The 20,344-nt window shown below is 40.6% G+C and overlaps 3 protein-coding genes across 3 annotated transcripts; all 3 read right to left on the bottom strand.

Annotated features, from left to right (window-relative positions):
* Positions 1-1,018: 1,018 nt before the first annotated feature.
* LOC130461552 (uncharacterized) lies at positions 1,019-2,343 on the bottom strand. Its single transcript, XM_056829698.1, has 3 exons — positions 2,338-2,343; positions 1,750-2,098; positions 1,019-1,659 (listed from the first exon to the last, which is right to left on the bottom strand). Exons 1-3 carry the CDS (start codon positions 2,341-2,343, stop codon positions 1,019-1,021), a joined length of 996 nt encoding a protein of 331 aa, XP_056685676.1.
* Positions 2,344-4,017: 1,674 nt separating this feature from the next.
* LOC130461553 (uncharacterized) lies at positions 4,018-15,545 on the bottom strand. Its single transcript, XM_056829699.1, has 4 exons — positions 15,186-15,545; positions 14,628-14,976; positions 13,904-14,537; positions 4,018-4,402 (listed from the first exon to the last, which is right to left on the bottom strand). The coding sequence occupies exons 1-4, from the start codon at positions 15,543-15,545 to the stop codon at positions 4,018-4,020; spliced, it is 1,728 nt and encodes a 575-aa protein (XP_056685677.1).
* Positions 15,546-16,329: 784 nt separating this feature from the next.
* On the bottom strand, positions 16,330-16,842 carry LOC130461554 (extensin-like). The gene has a single exon (XM_056829700.1). The coding sequence runs from the start codon at positions 16,840-16,842 to the stop codon at positions 16,330-16,332; it is 513 nt and encodes a 170-aa protein (XP_056685678.1).
* Positions 16,843-20,344: the final 3,502 nt, after the last annotated feature.

Raw genomic sequence — 20,344 nt, forward strand, 5'->3', positions numbered from 1 at the left:
TATAAATATTATCCAAGTCGTAGATGTTGCCGGAAACGGAAACATGGTACGTATCGGAAAATATTATCGGAAATGGAAATATTGCCGGAATCGGAAATATTGCCGGAAACGGAAATATTGTCAGAATCGGAAATATTATCGGAATCGGAAAATAATTCCGGAAACGGAAATATTAAATATTTGTTCGAAACGGAAATTGATTCCGGAATCGGAAATGTTGAATATTGTTCGTATCGGAAATAAATTCCGGAATCGGGAAATTAATCGGAAGCGCATCGTACGAATTAGCATCGGACGAGGCCTGCCAGACGAAGGCCCAGCACGAAGCCGGGCCATCGCCCAGCAAGCCAGCGCGCCACAAACGCACCAGCCAAGGCTGCGCCAGGCCCACCGCAAGGCAGGCCCAGCGCGCGCCAAGGCTACGGCAGCGTGTGGGCTTGCGGCAGTGGGCTGCGAGCACGCGGGCTGCGCGCGCGCGCATGGCGCCCCTCGTGGGCTGCTCTGCGTGCGTGTGTGTTTGTGTGCTACTCGAATCCTAAAGTTACCGGGATTTGTCATATGATTAAATCTAATCCTAAAAGATTTAGTTTATTTAATTAGAGTCCTAGTAGGATTATAATTAAATAAATTAGTATCCTAATAGGATTCCAAATCCTTTTCCATAACTCTATAAATAGGTGCCTAGGGTCACATATTTACATTGAGCATTCAAGTATTCAAAGTGAGTTTTTGAGAGCAAAATTCAGTCATACAATTGCCTATAAAGTGCCGAAAATTCAGAGTACCTTAAGGGCGATTCTAGTTGGTCAATCTTAAGGCGGATCCGGACGTGCTGTGGACTATCTACGGAGGGACGACACTTGGAGTCCTAAAGACTTGTTCTTGTTCGGTTCGGGCGCAGCTAGGGAAGGCACGCAACAAAGAGTATGCATCTAAACTATGCTAAATGATTATGTGTAAATAATATGTTTTCCTGGCTTTATGGTTTTTCCGCATGATTTATGAATTGTCATATGTATCATAACCTAACACTTGCATCATCAGAGGTTGTTTTCCTCTTTTTTGTTGCAGCTCTCTGTTTTGGTGGTGCCTTGGAAGTGCCTGCACCAAACTTGCAGGTCCTTGCATTGTGGCCCATTTCCTTGCATTTGCTACACTTAACTGAAGTGTGCCTCTTCCTCTTTCTAGCTTCCATGGCACCCCTCCTTCTCTGTTTTTGTGGTCTTCCAGCACTCCTCTTGATCCCAGGTGGTTTAATGGTGGGCAGTGTGGATCCAGGCCACTGAGTAGGGTCAGCCATTGGGTTCATATGCTCTGCATATGCCTGTTTATAAGCAGCACCCTTGAAATAAGTGGAAACAAAGTCCACAGGGTCAAGTCTCTGGTTGTAGATGACCCTCAAGCCATGTTTGCAGGGCATACCTGACCCCTGCCATACTCCACACCCACAGGTGCTGTTGTGTAGATTGACTAGGAACTTCACATTGCCATCCTTCACCTCAAACTCCCCACCACCACATGCAGTAGAGTAACAGAATCTGGATTCTGCACTTCTCAACTCCATTTCATGTTTGGCATAGTCTGTTAAGTGGTTAGGCTCCATGTTTGCTGCTTTATCAAACCTGACCCCAATTCTCTCCATGGACCACTCCCTTATGGCTGCAAATAAACACATAAGAAGTTAATATAAGAACAGTCACTGAAACTTTGACAGAAATAGCAAATGAGAAGAAAAATAGAAGACTTTACCTTCAAATAGTGACAACAAAGGTAAATCCCTGTATGGCTTGGTGAGAGCATTGAATGATTCCACAAAATTAGTTGTGTTATGATCACAACACACTGTTGGATCAAACTGATGTCTTGACCACTGCTCAGTACATGTGTCCAGGTACTTTGTTGCATTTGGATCAAACTCAGTGATCTTCTCTATTGCCTTGTTGTAAACATAGGGGTTGTAGGCATTTGCAGCTATCCAGAAGATCTTGTGGAAAAGTTCTCCACTCCAACCTCCATTCTTGCAATTCATGTACAGATGCTGAGCACAACACCTTCTAGTAGCCCTTGGGAAGTTTTCATGAACAGCTAAATCCACCCCCTGAAATTACAAGGCAAGGCAAAGAAAAGCAAAGCAAACATTTAGAGTGAAGGGTATTTGATGAAATAATGTACTGAAGTTATTTAAACTTTAGGGGTATTTTGTGAAATAACTTTTATCTTAGGGGTATTTGGTGAAATAACTTTTAACTTAGGGGTATTTGGTGAAATAACTTTTAACTTAGGGGTATTTGGTGAATTTATAAAAAGATGAATAAGAGATAAAAGGTAAGATCTTACCTTCATTCTGTCACTGATGAATGTCCATCCCTGCTGCAGCCTTCTCTCTCAAACAGTGCCCTAAGGTTCCTCATAAAATAGTTCCAGCTCTCTTGACTTTCAGTGTCAACAACCCCATAAGCCAACAAGAAGATCTCATTGTTGCCATCTATCCCCAAGCCTGACAGAAGAATCCCCTTGAAAAACCCACTGAGGTTATTGGCCTACACCCCTTAAGAAATCCCTTTACTTGTGCACCAAAGGAAAAAAAGCAAGTCTTGAATTGTGGTTGTACATCCCCAGGATCACTATGCCATGTGATCAGTGCATAACTCCCAGGGTTAGTCTCCTTTATCATCTCTGCATACCTAGGTAGCAGTGCATAAGACTCACTAAAACTCCCATTAATAACCTCCTTAGCCAATGCTTTAACCTTGTAGAACAGCCTTGTTTTTACTTGTATCCTATACTTCTGTTGAGTCATCTTCTTCAATGTTAAGACAGGAATATCTAAGTTTGCCTCAATCTCTGGCAACAACTTCCCCACCAACCATTTGGTGGTCACTATGGGGTTAACCTCAAGCCTACCACACTGTCTGTGCTCCCCAGTCAATGATTTGATTGCCCAACTAAACTTATCCACCATTTTTGAGGCATGTATCCTCCAATCACAACCCTCCACTGCACAAACAGCAGTGTATCTTCTACTGTCTGCCTTCTCAACACTCAACCCAAACCCCTCCTGTATGCAGTAGTCTCTTAGGACATCCAGGAAGGCTTCCCTATCTGTAAATATCAACCATGGTTCAAGCTTAATAGAACCATAGGGCTGCTCAACATATACCTTCCCATTCTTGTAATTCTTGTCCCTTTTTGAGCTCCCATCTAGACAGTCCTCAAATGACATATCATGGATGTCATCCCTCATACTTTCCAACTCCTCCTCCTCAACAATGAAATCCCCTATGTCTGATTCATCATCACTGTCTACATCACCATCATCACTCTGAGATTCCTCAAAATCAGAATCCTCACTGTCTACGTCATCCTCACCCTCAAATATCACATTACCACCCTTACCCTTACATGTCCTAGCTGCCCTCTTGTATCTCCTACTAGCTTTAGACACAAACTTTCCCATTTTTACCAGTGTGGGTTTCCCCACCCTAAACCCCTCAGGTCTAGCCCTTCCTGTTTTTTTGGGTTTGGTTGGGACAACTGGTTCTGGTCCAGCTTGCTCTGGTTCAGGTTGTGTGGGTTGGGGTGCTCCCTGTGTTTGTTGGGTTGTTTCTGGTTCTGGTTCAGCTTGATGTGGGGGTGTTTGTTGGGTTGTTTCTGGTTCTGGTTCAGCTTGATGTGGGGGTGTTTGTGGTGTGGTTTCTTGTGTGTTTGTGGTTTCAGTGGGTTGTGGGGGGGGGGGGGGGGGCAGGTTTTGGTGTCTTCTTTTTTGGAGTGAGTTTCTTCCTAGGTTTGGCCTTGGAAGGTTTCTTAGGAGGGGGGGACTCTTGCTCTGGTTCAGGTTGTGGCTGAGAAACCCCAGGAAACACCTCATCAGCATCCACTGTGTCATAAACCCTCACATACTCAATCCCATCATCCTCACAATCCACCACTGGAACCTCCATAGCAACTGTGTACCTAAGTTGTTCCTCCATTTCCCTCCTCAACCTCTCCTTTTCTTCCTCTGCCCTCCTCTGTTCTTCAGCCTCTCTTTGCATCCTCAAAAGCTCTTCCTGTCTCTCCCTTATTTTTTTTTTCTTCTTCTTTTCTTTGCATCTCAATCAAGGCTACAGCAGACCTAAAAGCTACCCCTGGAGAATCTGTTTCCTCTACCCACAATTCCACTGTATCCTTCCCCCTATTCCACCCCCACATTCTCATCATCACATTATCATCTACCAATTCTACCCTCCCTTTGGGTGACTCAGTGTACAACCTAAACTTATCAGGCAAAAATACATTCTGCTTAGATGATTCCACAAATATATCTTGGAAAATGTCAATCAATTGACATCTATTAGTGTCCAGAACCCGAACATCAAAATCATTCGACTTATAGTGCAGCAACAACCATATTGCAGACATCCTAACACACAACACAACATCAACAAAAAAACAAAAATTTCCATTACTAAGTTGAAATGCAAGACATTAAACAATTAAATCATACTTACTTTCATGAAAACGCAAACAAACAACTCATCTCCAACATCAAATGTCCAGAAACCCTAAACCCTAAATTCAGTCATACAATTGCCTATAAAGTGCCGAAAATTCAGAGTACCTTAAGGGCGATTCTAGTTGGTCAATCTTAAGGCGGATCCGGACGTGCTGTAGACTATCTACGGAGGGACGACACTTGGAGTCCTAAAGACTTGTTCTTGTTCGGTTCGGGCGCAGCTAGGGAAGGCACGCAACAAAGAGTATGCATCTATACTATGCTAAATGATTATGTGTAAATAATATGTTTTCCTGGCTTTATGGTTTTTCCGCATGATTTATGAATTGTCATATGTATCATAACCTAACAGTGGTATCACGAGCCTCTTATTATTTTCATAATCTAAATTGCATGAACATGGTTAAATATTACAAATTTGCAAGAATTAGAAGGGGTGATTAATTTTCGTAATTGTTAATTAATTGCAAATTGCGTTTATTTAATTATACGTACGCAGTTTTTCGGCAGTTTCTTCGTTACTCATCCAAATCGAGTGATTTTTGTGTCAATTCCGCATGTAAAAGGCATTCTAAAATTTTGAAAAAAATAGTAATTTTCTGCCGAGCCCAGAATTCTCAAATTCGAAGCCTAACTATGACTTTTCGGAGGTTTTAGTTTTTCGAATGCAAAATTTCATAAATTTAAGATGTTAAATTAAATATTTGCGATTCTTGTTGATAAATCTTGAATTTTTGATTGACCTACTGTATATGTTTAACAAGTTTGAATGCCTAGCCTTGTTAATTATGCAATCTAATTTGTAATTATGATTAATTTGTTGAAAATTAGAATAATTTAGAATTAATTTGATTTTCATAATTAATTATAATTTAATTAGATACCTATGATTAAAAACCACCATAAAAATTGTAAATTTATGTTAAATTTTAAATTTTTATGACCTAGACTTGAATCCATGTTAATCGGAAATCAATTGAATAATAAATTTTTGATTTTTCGCCCTAAAATTATGAAATTAATATTATTTATTAATTTGTCATTAATTTTAAATATAAATTTTAAATTTTATGCGATTCGCTCATATAACTTGCACGCACAAAGCAATGGACGCTACGTGTTACCCTTAAGGGGTGTTGTATAGTGCGGGCATGTGACGACGAGCAAGGGAGCTCGTCGCCCATGCGGCACGAATGCAATGAGCAAGGCCATGGTGCACGAGCACAAGACAGCAGCCCTGCCTTGTGTCGTGGGCTGTGTGCAATGAACGAATGGGCGAGGGCGAAAGCAAGGCACAGCAGTCGCGTGTGGGCAGCAAGCGAGCTGCGCCACAGCGCGCACTGCCTCGCGCAAGCGTGTGGAGCCTCGCGCGCAGCGAGCGCAAGCTCGCGTGCCACGAGTACTACGCACAGTGTCGATGGCTCGCAGGATCGAGCGCTGGCAAGCGCGCGCAGCGAGCGCTGGCGAGCGCACGCATCGAGCAATGGCCCGCATAAAGCGAGCGCTGGCAAGCGCGCGCAGCGAGCGCTGGCTCGCATGAAGCGAGCGCTGGCGATCGAGCGCAGCGAGCGATGGCTCGCGTGCATCGAATGTTGGCGCGCGCAGCGAGCACCAGCTCGCGTGATGCCTTGCGAAGGAAAGCAGCAGCAGCGATGCGACGCAGCGCATGGGCTGCGCGCACATGGCCAGCGATGGCTGTGTGCGTGTGGCCCATGGGCGTACGTTGCGTGGGGTTGTTGCGTTGCGATTAGATCGTTTTGAAATTTTAATTTGAAATTTTCAGTTTACGTAATTTTAATTAATTTTAAAATTAATAATTTAAATTATTTTCTTGGATTTTAATTTTGAATATTGTAATTATAATAAATTTTATTTATTCTAATTATTTTACTAAAATTAAAATCATGAATTAATTTAAATACGAGTGAAATTAAATTAAACTTTTGGATTCAATTATAAATTTATATGAGCTTTAAATTTTAATTAAATTTGTATGTTTCCGGTTAGACTAGAAATACATTTTTATGTTTAAAATTAGTAAAGCATATGAATTTATTGGTTTAAGTGGGAGCCCTTTTAGTCATAAACTCTTGATTAGGTCTACAAATCCTTAAGGTTAAAACAACTTGATTAGAATTAATAAGGACTGAATAATTGGTAGATTATTGGTGCCCTTGATTAATTGCTGCAAATGTTTACGTGATGCATAATGTGTTTGACTAACCAGCTATGTGGGCCATTCATGATAATGAATGGGTGAATGGTATATATTGTATATGTACTGTTTTGCAGGTTATGAAGTGACTAGTATGGCCCAAATAGGATAGAAAATATGGTCTGTGTACCATTAATTTGAATGTAATTGGTCTAAAGTACCAAAGTTGTTTTTTAATTCAAATATGGTCTGCGTACCATCAAATAGTTGTAATTAGTTTTAATTATAGCTTATCCTATTTGAAGAAAATGGTGCCTCCCACGGAGATTTTCAAGACGGACTTTGAAGTTAAAGCTTCAAGATGAAGTCGGGCCATACTAGATCACATTTATCTTATGCATGTTTTAAGTTATTTATTGCTTTTAAATATGTCTTAAAATGCATGAGATCAAAAGCTTGATTATGTTGCATGATTAAGGATTTTAGTTCACTTAAAATCTAACCAACATAGTAAGAGCCTTAAGTTCCAAACTTAAAAATTGAGTTAAAAGGTGCCATGCCAAAATATACACTTGCTTGGATATCCTTTACATCAATCTAGTAATAGTTTTTCGCTCAGCGAGGTGTTACTTATTGGTCCCAAAGGGGCAAGGTACACAAATAATTGTGAGTACATGTTAGTTTTGGTGAAACTCAACGATATAAGTAAGGAGTCCTTTTATGTCGTGGCAAAATCGATAGGTTTACCTAATAAGTTCTTAGACGTACCTATCAACCAAGAATAGTTTCTAGACTATTAGCAAAAGGCTTTTGCTTACCTAAGATGTTTTAGGATTAAGTCGACAAACTGTGCTTAGTTCTTCAATGATTTTAGGATCTTGGAATCATTTTATTCACACCTGCCGGAACACATAACTTGAATAAAATGCTTAATAAACATTGAATTATGCATGTATGCTAGAATTTAAGTTTATTAAGAGAAACTGTGAATGGTTATTTATTTGTTTATTCTTTTCGATTGTAGTTTTTTAAATATGGCAAACAACAATCAAAACATCATCATAGGTTCTGAGCTTATGGTCAAGCTGAACCTGGCAAATTTTCTTGAATGGGAAGCTAAGCTAGTTGAAATAGTCAAACTCAATGGACTTGAGTATGTACTGTCACATCCCATGCCAAGCTACTATGCCAGAGACATGACCCCTGAGAGATTTTACGCCTGGGATGCGGATCTCAAAAAGGTTATGAGTCTCATGCTGAACAATATCCCTGATGATTGGGCTAGAAGGTTTGTAGCCTATGAACCTTTTACGCTCATCAAGAATCTGAGGGATATCTGTCGTGGAAGCACGGAGGACAGGGACCTGAACGTCCATGAGTTGATTGAATCAATGTCTGGTCTAAAGGTTAGTTCTCCCAACAGGTGTTATAGGATGGAGGTCCAAGAAACACATGTTCAGCTCCTTCGCACTAAACAGAGGGTAGGCGTCCCACTGAGGTTTCATGTGGATCTTATGCGTTCATACTTTGATCGCCTAAGTCTACTAGGAACATCAATAAGCGAAAGGATGGCAGTCTCTATCTTGCTCAATTCACTACATAGTGGGTTTGGTCGCTTTAAGCAACTATACCTAAGTGAACCAAGAGAAGAAACAGTTGCAGAATTTGTTCACCTTGTCAGAAAGGCTGAAATAATACTGGACTGTGAAGCCAAAGATTTACTCAAGGCTAGAAGGAGACCGTTCAAGAAAGGTGGAAAGTCCAAGGGCAATGCTAAATCAAAGCAGGACAAGTCCACATCAAGCTGTCTTTATTGTGATGGAATAGGCCATTACAAAAGAGAATGTCCAAAACTAAAGGAAGATCAGAAGAACGGAACAGTCGTTCCATCTTCAGGTATTTTCGTTATAGACTGTATACTTGCTAATTCAACTTCTTGGGTATTAGATACAGGTTGTGGCTCACACTTATGTTCCAATCCACAGGGACTAAGAAGAAGTAGAAAGTTAAGCAAGGGTGAAGTCGACCTACGAGTGGGAAATGGAGCACGGATTGCTGCATTAGCTGTAGGAACTTATTATTTGTCGTTGCCCTCCGGGCTAGTTTTGGAACTGGAAGAATGTTTCCATGTTCCAAGTCTTACTAAAAACATCATTTCAGTTTCTTGCTTAGATGCTAAGGGATTTTCCTTTTTAATAAAAGACAATAGTTGTTCGTTTTATTTTAAAGAGATGTTTTATCGATCTGCTAGATTAGTCAATGGACTTTATTTATTAGATCACGACAAACAAGTATATAACATAAATACCAAAAAGGCCAAAAAGGATGATTCAGATCTCACCTATCTGTGGCATTGTCGATTAGGCCATATAAACTTGAAACGCTTAGAAAGACTTCAAAAGGAAGGAATTCTAGAACCATTTGACTTAGAGGATTATGGTAAATGCGAATCATGTTTACTTGGCAAAATGACAAAGCAACCTTTCTCTAAAGTTGGAGAAAGAGCAAATGAACTATTGGGTTTAATCCATACAGATGTATGTGGACCAATGAGTACAAATGCTAGAGGTGGTTTCAGCTACTTTATCACTTTCACTGATGACTTCAGTAGATATGGTTATGTCTACCTAATGAAGCATAAGTCTGAATCCTTTGACAAATTCAAGGAATTTCAGAGTGAAGTAGAGAATCAATTAGGCAAGAAGATTAAGGCACTGCGGTCTGATAGAGGCGGTGAATATCTGAGCTATGAATTTGATGACCATCTGAAAGAATGTGGAATTCTATCAGAATTGACTCCTCCTGGAACACCACAATGGAACGTTGTGTCGGAACGGAGGAACAGAACCTTGCTAGACATGGTCAGGTCAATGATGGGTCAGGCCAAACTTCCATTAGAATTTTGGGGACATGCACTAAATACAGCTGCACTCACTATAAATAGAGCTCCGTCTAAAGCTGTCGAAAAGACTCCATATGAATTATGGTTTGGAAAGCGTCCAAACGTGTCTTTTCTGAAGATTTGGGGATGTGAAGTATACGTTAAACGATTGATTTTAGACAAACTTCATCCAAAATCTGACAAATGTATCCTTGTGGGCTATCCAAAGGAAACAAAGGGGTATTACTTCTACAATACATCTGGGAACAAGGTGTTTGTTGCTCGAGATGGTGTCTTTTTGGAGAAAGATCACATTTCCAAAATGACAAGTGGGAGAAAAGTAGACCTCGAAGAAATTCGAGTCGAACAACAAACTCTAGAGAATGCTCAAGATGACATTCAGGATGAAACTCAGAGATCTTTAGAAGAATCTGGTGAGAATCATGGTCAAACTAGAAATGTTACCCCGCGTAGATCGCAAAGATATAGATCTCAACCGGAAAGGTACTTAGGTATTTTGACGAATGAGAGCTATGACGTTCTATTACTTGAAAGTGATGAACCTGCGACTTACAAACAAGCTATGACGAGCCCTAGCTCCAAGCAATGGCAAGAAGCCATGCAATCTGAATTAGACTCCATGTCTGAAAACCAAGTATGGGATTTGGTCGATTTGCCAGATGGCTACCAAGCCATTGGAAGCAAATGGGTTTTCAAACTGAAAAAGGACAAGGATGGGAAACTTGAAGTTTTCAAAGCTAGATTGGTTGCAAAAGGTTACAGGAAAGTCCACGGTGTGGATTACGATGAAACTTTTTCACCAGTTGCAATGCTAAAGTCTATTCGGATAATGTTAGCAATCGCTGCATATTACGATTACGAAATATGGCAGATGGATGTCAAAACTTCTTTCTTAAACAGCGTTTTAACAGAAACTGTGTTTATGACACAGCCTGAAGGTTTTGAGGATCCAAAGAATGCTAAAAAGGTATGCAAGCTAAAGAAGTCAATCTACGGATTGAAGCAGGCATCCAGGAGCTGGAATATACGTTTTGATGAAGCAGTCAGTGACTTTGGTTTCATCAAGAACGCAGACGAATCTTGTGTATACAAGAAGGTCAGTGGGAGCAAAATTGCTTTCCTAGTATTATATGTCGACGACATATTACTTATCGGAAATGACATTCCTATGTTGAACTCTGTCAAGATTTGGCTTGGGAAATGTTTTTCGATCTAGGAGAAGCACAGTACATATTGGGCATCAAGATTTACAGAGATAGATCTAAAAGGATGATTGGACTTAGTCAAAGCACTTATATCAATAAGGTGCTTGATAGGTTCAAGATGGCGAACTCCAAGCGAGGCTACCTACCCATGTCTCATGGAATGACTCTAAGCAAGAATCAGTGCCCAAAAACACTTGATGAGCGTAGACGAATGAATGGGATTCCATATGCATCATTAATTGGTTCAATAATGTATGCTATGATATGTACACGCCCGGATGTTGCGTACGCACTCAGTGCTACGAGCAGATACCAGTCAGACCCAGGAGAGGCGCATTGGACTGCTGCCAAGAATATTCTGAAGTACCTGAAAATGCACAAAGATGACTTCCTGGTCTATGATGGAGATGATGAATTAATTGTTAAAGGCTATACGGACGCAAGTTTCCAAACCGACAAAGATGATTTCAGATCACAGTCTGGGTTTGTCTTCTGCCTCAACGGAGGAGCAGTAAGCTGGAAAAGTGCTAAGCAAAGCACCATTGCGGATTCTACAACTGAAGCGGAGTACATTGCTGCACATGAAGCAGCAAAGGAAGCTATATGGCTAAGGAAGTTCATAGGTGAACTTGGTGTAGTCCCCTCCATTAAAGGACCAATAGCCCTGTATTGTGATAATAACGGAGCTATTGCACAGGAAAAGGAGCCTAGACACCACCAGAGAGTCAAGCATGTACTTCGTAGATTTCACCTTCTACGAGAGTTCGTTGAAAGAAAAGAAGTCGAGATAAACAAGATTGGAACTGATGACAACATATCAGATCCATTGACTAAACCTCTGCCGCAGGCGAAGCACAACTCGCACACTGCAGCTATGGGAATCAAGCATATTAGAGAATGGCTTTGATGACCCTGTTTAATGTTTTAAAGTTTTAGAGTTTAAATCTTTGTAAAACATTATTGGTTAATCATTCACAATAAATGAAAAGAATTCATTTTTCCATTTAATTTGTGGTTTATTAAATGATGAGTCCCTTCAATTTGACGATATATTCAAGATAGACTGTCAGGACCAGTCCTGTGACTAAGAAATGTCTATCAAGTGAACTTGAATGTCAAAGGTTGAAAATGGTCCCTAGTCGGAGTTTTCTATAAAATTGGACGCATAGAAAACGTTGGACGACTAGAATGCAAGATAACTAGTAGTTCTGTTTCTTGAACTATGTAGACATGGCAATGTCATAATCATTTGCATAGATACTTACTTTGGGAAGACTAGTATCGGACAAGACCTATGAAACTTTACTGTAAGAGATGAAAATCTGTCATAAGTAAATTTCATTAAAATTATTAGACACTAAATCCTCAATACCTGAGTGATTTGAGATTACTTGTTTGAGAACTGGTTGCTTTGACGTTGACCAACCGTCGCACCGTAAAAGGAGGCTATAAAGGCAACGCTCAGGTAATCACCTATCAAACGAAGTCTAATCTCAAGATCGCAAGATTGGGATTGTCCTCCCATAAATCGGGATGAGATGCTTAAAAGTTGTACAAGGCCACTCGGAGAGCTAGAAACTGTGAAATGCATGGCCGTGCTCGGATGAATCATAGGCTATGATTATCTGTTTATTTGATCAGTTGAACTCTGAAACCGAGGAACACCTCTGGACATAATAAGGATGACAACTCTTACCTTATGTTCAAGAGCAAGCATCGAGCGACAAAGGAATTAGGAAATGCACACTTGTCCCTAAGGACAAGTGGGAGACTGAAGGAAATAATGCCCTTGGTCCAAGTATGCATTCAATGTTAAGTCTAATAAATGGGGTTCAGTATTAATTAACAAGTTAATAATTCAGTGAGATCAAGTGAGCTGAATGCCTAGCTAGAGGCCGCTTCAGTTCAAGTGGAATTAATGATATTAATCCACAGCTTACTCTTGACTGAACCCGTAGGGTCACACAAATAGTACGTAAACGGATCAAGTATTTAATGGCATTAAATACTCCATCTATGGATATTCGGAATCGACGGATCTTGGTTTCAGTGGGAGCTGAGATCGTCACAAGCAAGAAATGAATACTCCGGAAACGATGATATTGCCGGAAACGGAAAAATGGATCGTATCGGAAATATAAATATTATCCAAGTCGTAGATGTTGCCGGAAACGGAAACATGGTACGTATCGGAAAATATTATCGGAAATGGAAATATTGCCGGAATCGGAAATATTGCCGGAAACGGAAATATTGTCAGAATCGGAAATATTATCGGAATCGGAAAATAATTCCGGAAACGGAAATATTAAATATTTGTTAGAAACGGAAATTGATTCCGGAATCGGAAATGTTGAATATTGTTCGTATCGGAAATAAATTCCGGAATCGGGAAATTAATCGGAAGCGCATCGTACGAATTAGCATCGGACGAGGCCTGCCAGACGAAGGCCCAGCACGAAGCCGGGCCATCGCCCAGCAAGCCAGCGCGCCACAAACGCACCAGCCAAGGCTGCGCCAGGCCCACCGCAAGGCAGGCCCACCGCGCGCCAAGGCTACGGCAGCGTGTGGGCTTGCGGCAGTGGGCTGCGCGCGCGCGCATGGCGCCCCTCGTGGGCTGCTGTGCGTGCGTGTGTGTTTGTGTGCTACTCGAATCCTAAAGCTGCCGGGATTTGTCATATGATTAAATCTAATCCTAAAAGATTTAGTTTATTTAATTAGAGTCCTAGTAGGATTATAATTAAATAAATTAGTATCCTAATAGGATTCCAAATCCTTTTCCATAACTCTATAAATAGGTGCCTAGGGTCACATATTTACATTGAGCATTCAAGTATTCAAAGTGAGTTTTTGAGAGCAAAATTCAGTCATACAATTGCCTATAAAGTGCCGAAAATTCAGAGTACCTTAAGGGCGATTCTAGTTGGTCAATCTTAAGGCGGATCCGGACGTGCTGTGGACTATCTACGGAGGGACGACACTTGGAGTCCTAAAGACTTGTTCTTGTTCGGTTCGGGCGCAGCTAGGGAAGGCACGCAACAAAGAGTATGCATCTAAACTATGCTAAATGATTATGTGTAAATAATATGTTTTCCTGGCTTTATGGTTTTTCCGCATGATTTATGAATTGTCATATGTATCATAACCTAACACTTGCATCATCAGAGGTTGTTTTCCTCTTTTTTGTTGCAGCTCTCTGTTTTGGTGGTGCCTTGGAAGTGCCTGCACCAAACTTGCAGGTCCTTGCATTGTGGCCCATTTCCTTGCATTTGCTACACTTAACTGAAGTGTGCCTCTTCCTCTTTCTAGCTTCCATGGCACCCCTCCTTCTCTGTTTTTGTGGTCTTCCAGCACTCCTCTTGATCCCAGGTGGTTTAATGGTGGGCAGTGTGGATCCAGGCCACTGAGTAGGGTCAGCCATTGGGTTCATATGCTCTGCATATGCCTGTTTATAAGCAGCACCCTTGAAATAAGTGGAAACAAAGTCCACAGGGTCAAGTCTCTGGTTGTAGATGACCCTCAAGCCATGTTTGCAGGGCATACCTGACCCCTGCCATACTCCACACCCACAGGTGCTGTTGTGTAGATTGACTAGGAACTTCACATTGCCATCCTTCACCTCAAACTCCCCACCACCACATGCAGTAGAGTAACAGAATCTGGATTCTGCACTTCTCAACTCCATTTCATGTTTGGCATAGTCTGTTAAGTGGTTAGGCTCCATGTTTGCTGCTTTATCAAACCTGACCCCAATTCTCTCCATGGACCACTCCCTTATGGCTGCAAATAAACACATAAGAAGTTAATATAAGAACAGTCACTGAAACTTTGACAGAAATAGCAAATGAGAAGAAAAATAGAAGACTTTACCTTCAAATAGTGACAACAAAGGTAAATCCCTGTATGGCTTGGTGAGAGCATTGAATGATTCTACAAAATTAGTTGTGTTATGATCACAACACACTGTTGGATCAAACTGATGTCTTGACCACTGCTCAGTACATGTGTCCAGGTACTTTGTTGCATTTGGATCAAACTCAGTGATCTTCTCTATTGCCTTGTTGTAAACATAGGGGTTGTAGGCATTTGCAGCTATCCAAAAGATCTTGTGGAAAAGTTCTCCACTCCAACCTCCATTCTTGCAATTCATGTACAGATGCTGAGCACAACACCTTCTAGTAGCCCTTTGGAAGTTTTCATGAACAGCTAAATCCACCCCCTGAAATTACAAGGCAAGGCAAAGAAAAGCAAAGCAAACATTTAGAGTGAAGGGTATTTGATGAAATAATGTACTGAAGTTATTTAAACTTTAGGGGTATTTTGTGAAATAACTTTTAACTTAGGGGTATTTGGTGAAATAACTTTTAACTTAGGGGTATTTGGTGAATTTATAAAAAGATGAATAAGAGATAAAAGGTAAGATCTTACCTTCATTCTGTCACTGATGAATGTCCAGTCATCCCTGCTGTAGCCTTCTCTCTCAAACAGTGCCCTAAGGTTCCTCATAAAATAGTTCCAGCTCTCTTGACTTTCAGTGTCAACAACCCCATAAGCCAACAAGAAGATCTCATTGTTGCCATCTATCCCCAAGGCTGACAGAAGAATCCCCTTGAAAAACCCACTGAGGTGAGCTCCATCAATTCCTATTATTGGCCTACACCCCTTAAGAAATCCCTTTACTTGTGCACCAAAGGAAAAAAAGCAAGCCTTAAATTGTGGTTGTACATCCCCAGGATCACTATGCCATGTGATCAGTGCATAACTCCCAGGGTTAGTCTCCTTTATCATCTCTGTATACCTAGGTAGCAGTGCATAGGACTCACTAAAACTCCCATTAATAACCTCCTTAGCCAATGCTTTAACTTGTAGAACAGCCTTGTTTTTACTTGTATCCTATACTTCTGTTGAGTCATCTTCTTCAATGTTAAGACAGGAATATCTAAGTTTGCCTCAATCTCTGGCAACAACTTCCCCACCAACCATTTGGTGGTCACTATGGGGTTAACCTCAAGCCTACCACACTGTCTGTGCTCCCCAGTCAATGATTTGATTGCCCAACTAAACTTATCCACCATTTTTGAGGCATGTATCCTCCAATCACAACTCTCCACTGCACAAACAGCAGTGTATCTTCTACTGTCTGCCTTCTCAACACTCAACCCAAACCCCTCCTGTATGCAGTAGTCTCTTAGGACATCCAGGAAGGCTTCCCTATCTGTAAATATCAACCATGGTTTAACCTTAATAGAACCATAGGGCTGCTCAACATATACCTTCCCATTCTTGTAATTCTTGTCCCTTTTTGAGCTCCCATCTAGACAGTCCTCAAATGACATATCATGGATGTCATCCCTCATACTTTCCAACTCCTCCTCCTCAACAATGAAATCCCCTATGTCTGATTCATCATCACACTCTACATCACCATCATCACTCTGAGATTCCTCAAAATCAGAATCCTCACTGTCTACATCATCCTCACCCTCAAATATCACATCACCACCCTTACCCTTACATGTCCTAACTTCCCTCTTGTCTCTCCTACTAGCTTTAGACACAAACTTTCCCATTTTTACCAGTGTGGGTTTCCCCACCCTAAACCCCTCAGGTCTAGCCCTTCCTGTTTTTTTGGGTTTGGTTGGGCAACTGGTTCTGGTCCAGCTTGCTCTGGTTCAGGTTGTGTGGGTTGGGGTCCTCCCTGTGTTTGTTGGGTTATTTCTGGTTCTGGTTCAGCTTGATGTGGGGGTGTTTGTTGGGTTGTTTCTGGTTCTGGTTCAGCTTGATGTGGGGGTGTTTGTGGTGTGGTTTCTTGTGTGTTTGTGGTTTCAGTGGGTTGTGGGGGGGGGGGGGGGGGGGCAGGTTTTGGTGTCTTCTTTTTTGGAGTGAGTTTCTTCCTAGGTTTGGCCTTGGAAGGTTTCTTAGGAGGGGGGGACTCTTGCTCTGGTTCAGGTTGTGGCTGAGAAACCCCAGGAAACACCTCATCAGCATCCACTGTGTCATAAACCCTCACATACTCAATCCCATCATCCTCACAATCCACCACTGGAACCTCCATAGCAACTGTGTACCTAAGTTGTTCCTCCATTTCCCTCCTCAACCTCTCCTTTTCTTCCTCTGCCCTCCTCTGTTCTTCAGCCTCTCTTTGCATCCTCAAAAGCTCTTCCTGTCTCTCCCTTATTTTTTTTTTCTTCTTCTTTTCTTTGCATCTCAATCAAGGCTACAGCAGACCTAAAAGCTACCCCTGGAGAATCTGTTTCCTCTACCCACAATTCCACTGTATCCTTCCCCCTATTCCACCCCCACATTCTCATCATCACATTATCATCTACCAATTCTACCCTCCCTTTGGGTGACTCAGTGTACAACCTAAACTTATCAGGCAAAAATACATTCTGCTTAGATGATTCCACAAATATATCTTGGAAAATGTCAATCAATTGACATCTATTAGTGTCCAGAACCCTAACATCAAAATCATTCGACCTATAGTGCAGCAACAACCATATTGCAGACATCCTAACACACAACACAACATCAACAAAAAAACAAAAATTTCCATTACTAAGTTGAAATGCAAGACATTAAACAATTAAATCATACTTACTTTCATGAAAACGCAAACAAACAACTCATCTCCAACATCAAATGTCCAGAAACCCTAAACCCTAAATTCGCGCAACAGAAGTTTGTAAAAACGAAAAATAATTTGAGCGATTCACATTACATACCTTAATCGATGAGCGAGTAACCAAAGAACGCAAAATTCACACTTGAACTTGAAATTCTACACCTTCCTTACGCAATTCGCTAAATCCCCCTTTCTGAGAATTCGCGTGTGTTCAAAAACCCAGCAAACGACTTCTCCAACTCAATGTGCACCAAAATTTCCAGGCTTTTTGTGTGAATGATGATGCAGTTATGGTGGAAGAATGAGGAAGAACAGGGGAAAGAGAGAGAGAGAGAGAAGCAGTTTAAGGTTTTAAATTTTTTGAACTGTAGAATGGGTAACAAGGGGTAGGGATGGGTTATGGCGCCCAAAAGCAAAATAAGGGCAATATAGTAAACTACCTCTAACGGAGCGTTAACGTCCGTTAACTGTGTGGGCATTTGATGATATTGTTCGATTTGTCAGGGGCATTTGGTGAATTATTGGAACTTGATGGACATTTGGTGAATTACATCAAAACTCATGGGCATTTCATGAAATATCCGTTATTACTATTATTGCTTTAATAAGAAAAATGTTGTTGTCTAGATCTGAACTGATATGTCTAGCTTAAAGCCGGTAAGATCAGATCATGTCCAAATCATAATTGGTCTGTACATATCAGGTCCAGATCGGAACTAATATGTACAGATCATATCAAAATAAAAACTAATATATATAGATCATGTCCAAAGTATCGATATGTCCAGATCAGAACCGATATGATCAGATCATGTCCAAATCATAACCAATCTGTACATATCATGTCCATATCAAAACCGATATGTGCAGATCAGAATCGATCAGTACATATCATGTTCAAATCATAACCAATATTATCCAGATCATAATAGATCTGTACATATCATGTCTAGATCTGTACATATCATGTCTAGATCTGTACATATCATGTCTAGATCTGTACATATCACGTCCAGATGAGAGCCAATCTATACAGATCATGTCCATCCGTGCAGATCATGTCCAAATCAGAACCGATATGTCCAGCTCATATCCAAATCAGAACTAATATGTGAAGATCATGTCTAGATCAGAATCGATATGTACAGCTCATGTCCAGATCATAACCAATTTTTACAGATCATGTCCAGATCATAACCCTAGGGATGTCAATGGGGCGGGGCGGATGCGGATGCGGATGTAGGTCCTTCCATCCCCATCCCCGCCTAAAATTTTCATCCCGACCCCATCCCCGCCCCATCATCCATGGCAGGTACAAAACTCATCCCCATCCCCGCCCCAACGGTTACAAACTAAAATCCATCCCCGCCCCACCACCCACCTGGGTATCCATCCCCGTCTCATCCCCGCCCCATACCCGCCTAATTTTTCTTATTTAGAAAATCTTTGCCATATATACGAAGTAACTAAAATTTTACTTTAGAAAAGGCACCTTATTACTAAAAGTATCATATATAATTGGAAAAAAATACTCGTAATAACAAAAAAAATCTAAAAAAAAAAACATAAAAGTCTCACCTAAATTCATATTATTACCTACAAGCAAATAAATCCATATCCGCCCTATCACCCATGGCGGGTATGAAGCGGGGCGAGTGGAGATGGGGCGGGGCGGGGATGGTGCGGGTTTAACACAAAATCCACACCCGCCCCATCACCCATGGCGGGTACGATTTCTATACCCATCCCCGCCTCATCACCCGCCAAACCTACCCCCATCCCCGCCTACTTGGGGCGGATGCGGGGCGGGTCTCCCACAAAACCCGCCTCACTGACATCCCTACATAACCCATACATGTAGATCAAAACCGGTGTGTCCAAATAATGTCCAAGTCAAAACCATTATGTTCATATCCAAACTGGTATGTCCAGATCATGTCCAAATTAGAATCGATCTATCCAGACCATGTCCAAGTCTATCCAATACTCCCTCCGTCCGGGAATACTCAAATGCTTTCCTTATAAGGTTATTCCGGATTACTTGCAACATTTCTAAAAATGGAAACTTTTATTAATATTATATCAATTTCTCACTTACCCACTTACATCCCTACTCCCTATAAAAAAGAATTAAAAAATTCCACTATCCCCAACCCTTTAAAATTTTGACACACATCCCACTACCTATATTAAAAAAAATATCCCACTACCAACTACTATCTAATTAAATAACAAGTCAGTTACAATGCATTAAATTATGTGCCGGTCAAACCGTTTCAAGTATTTCGGGACGAATGGAGTATATGAAAAAGTTAAATAATGACTAAAGTCAAATAAATACTTTGTAATTATAACAATATTATAAATTTGAATAAAAATTATTTTACACGTAAATCATTTGATATTAATAATTGTTGTAGCTTTTGTTATTTAAATCTTATGAAAAATCAGATCAAATCAGAAAAAATAAGTTCAGATCAGAAAAAATTTCATCAAATAAATTCATATCAGATCAAATCAGAAAAAATAAGTTCATATCAAATAAGGAGAAATAAGGCGAATTAAACGAGACCTTAAACTAATGCTCTTATCTATTTGAACAGGTGGCTTTTGATAAAGGAATAATGGTCAATATCACCAAAATGAATAATCGGAGTTGGAAATCAAAGTATCGGTTTCATAAGCATACTTGTCAGCTAAATTAGAATATTTTGTTATTATAATAATGTCTTATTAGTCCTATGAATGTTATCATATCAACAAAATCACTTATAAATCCTGAAAACTCTTTGACTTGCATTTGGGTCTACATTCATTCACTTTCTTTATATGACTTCCCTGCAGCTGAATTGAAAAGGTCCAACTTCATATAAGAACTTGTAAGAGAGTGTTGATCAAATTAATTACAAGTAATACATATTTTCATCGTTTGGATTATTGGATAATAGTAAACCAACTT

This window comes from Spinacia oleracea, chromosome 5 (genome assembly GCF_020520425.1).
Source record: "Spinacia oleracea cultivar Varoflay chromosome 5, BTI_SOV_V1, whole genome shotgun sequence".
NCBI classification, from domain to species: domain Eukaryota; kingdom Viridiplantae; phylum Streptophyta; class Magnoliopsida; order Caryophyllales; family Amaranthaceae; genus Spinacia; species Spinacia oleracea.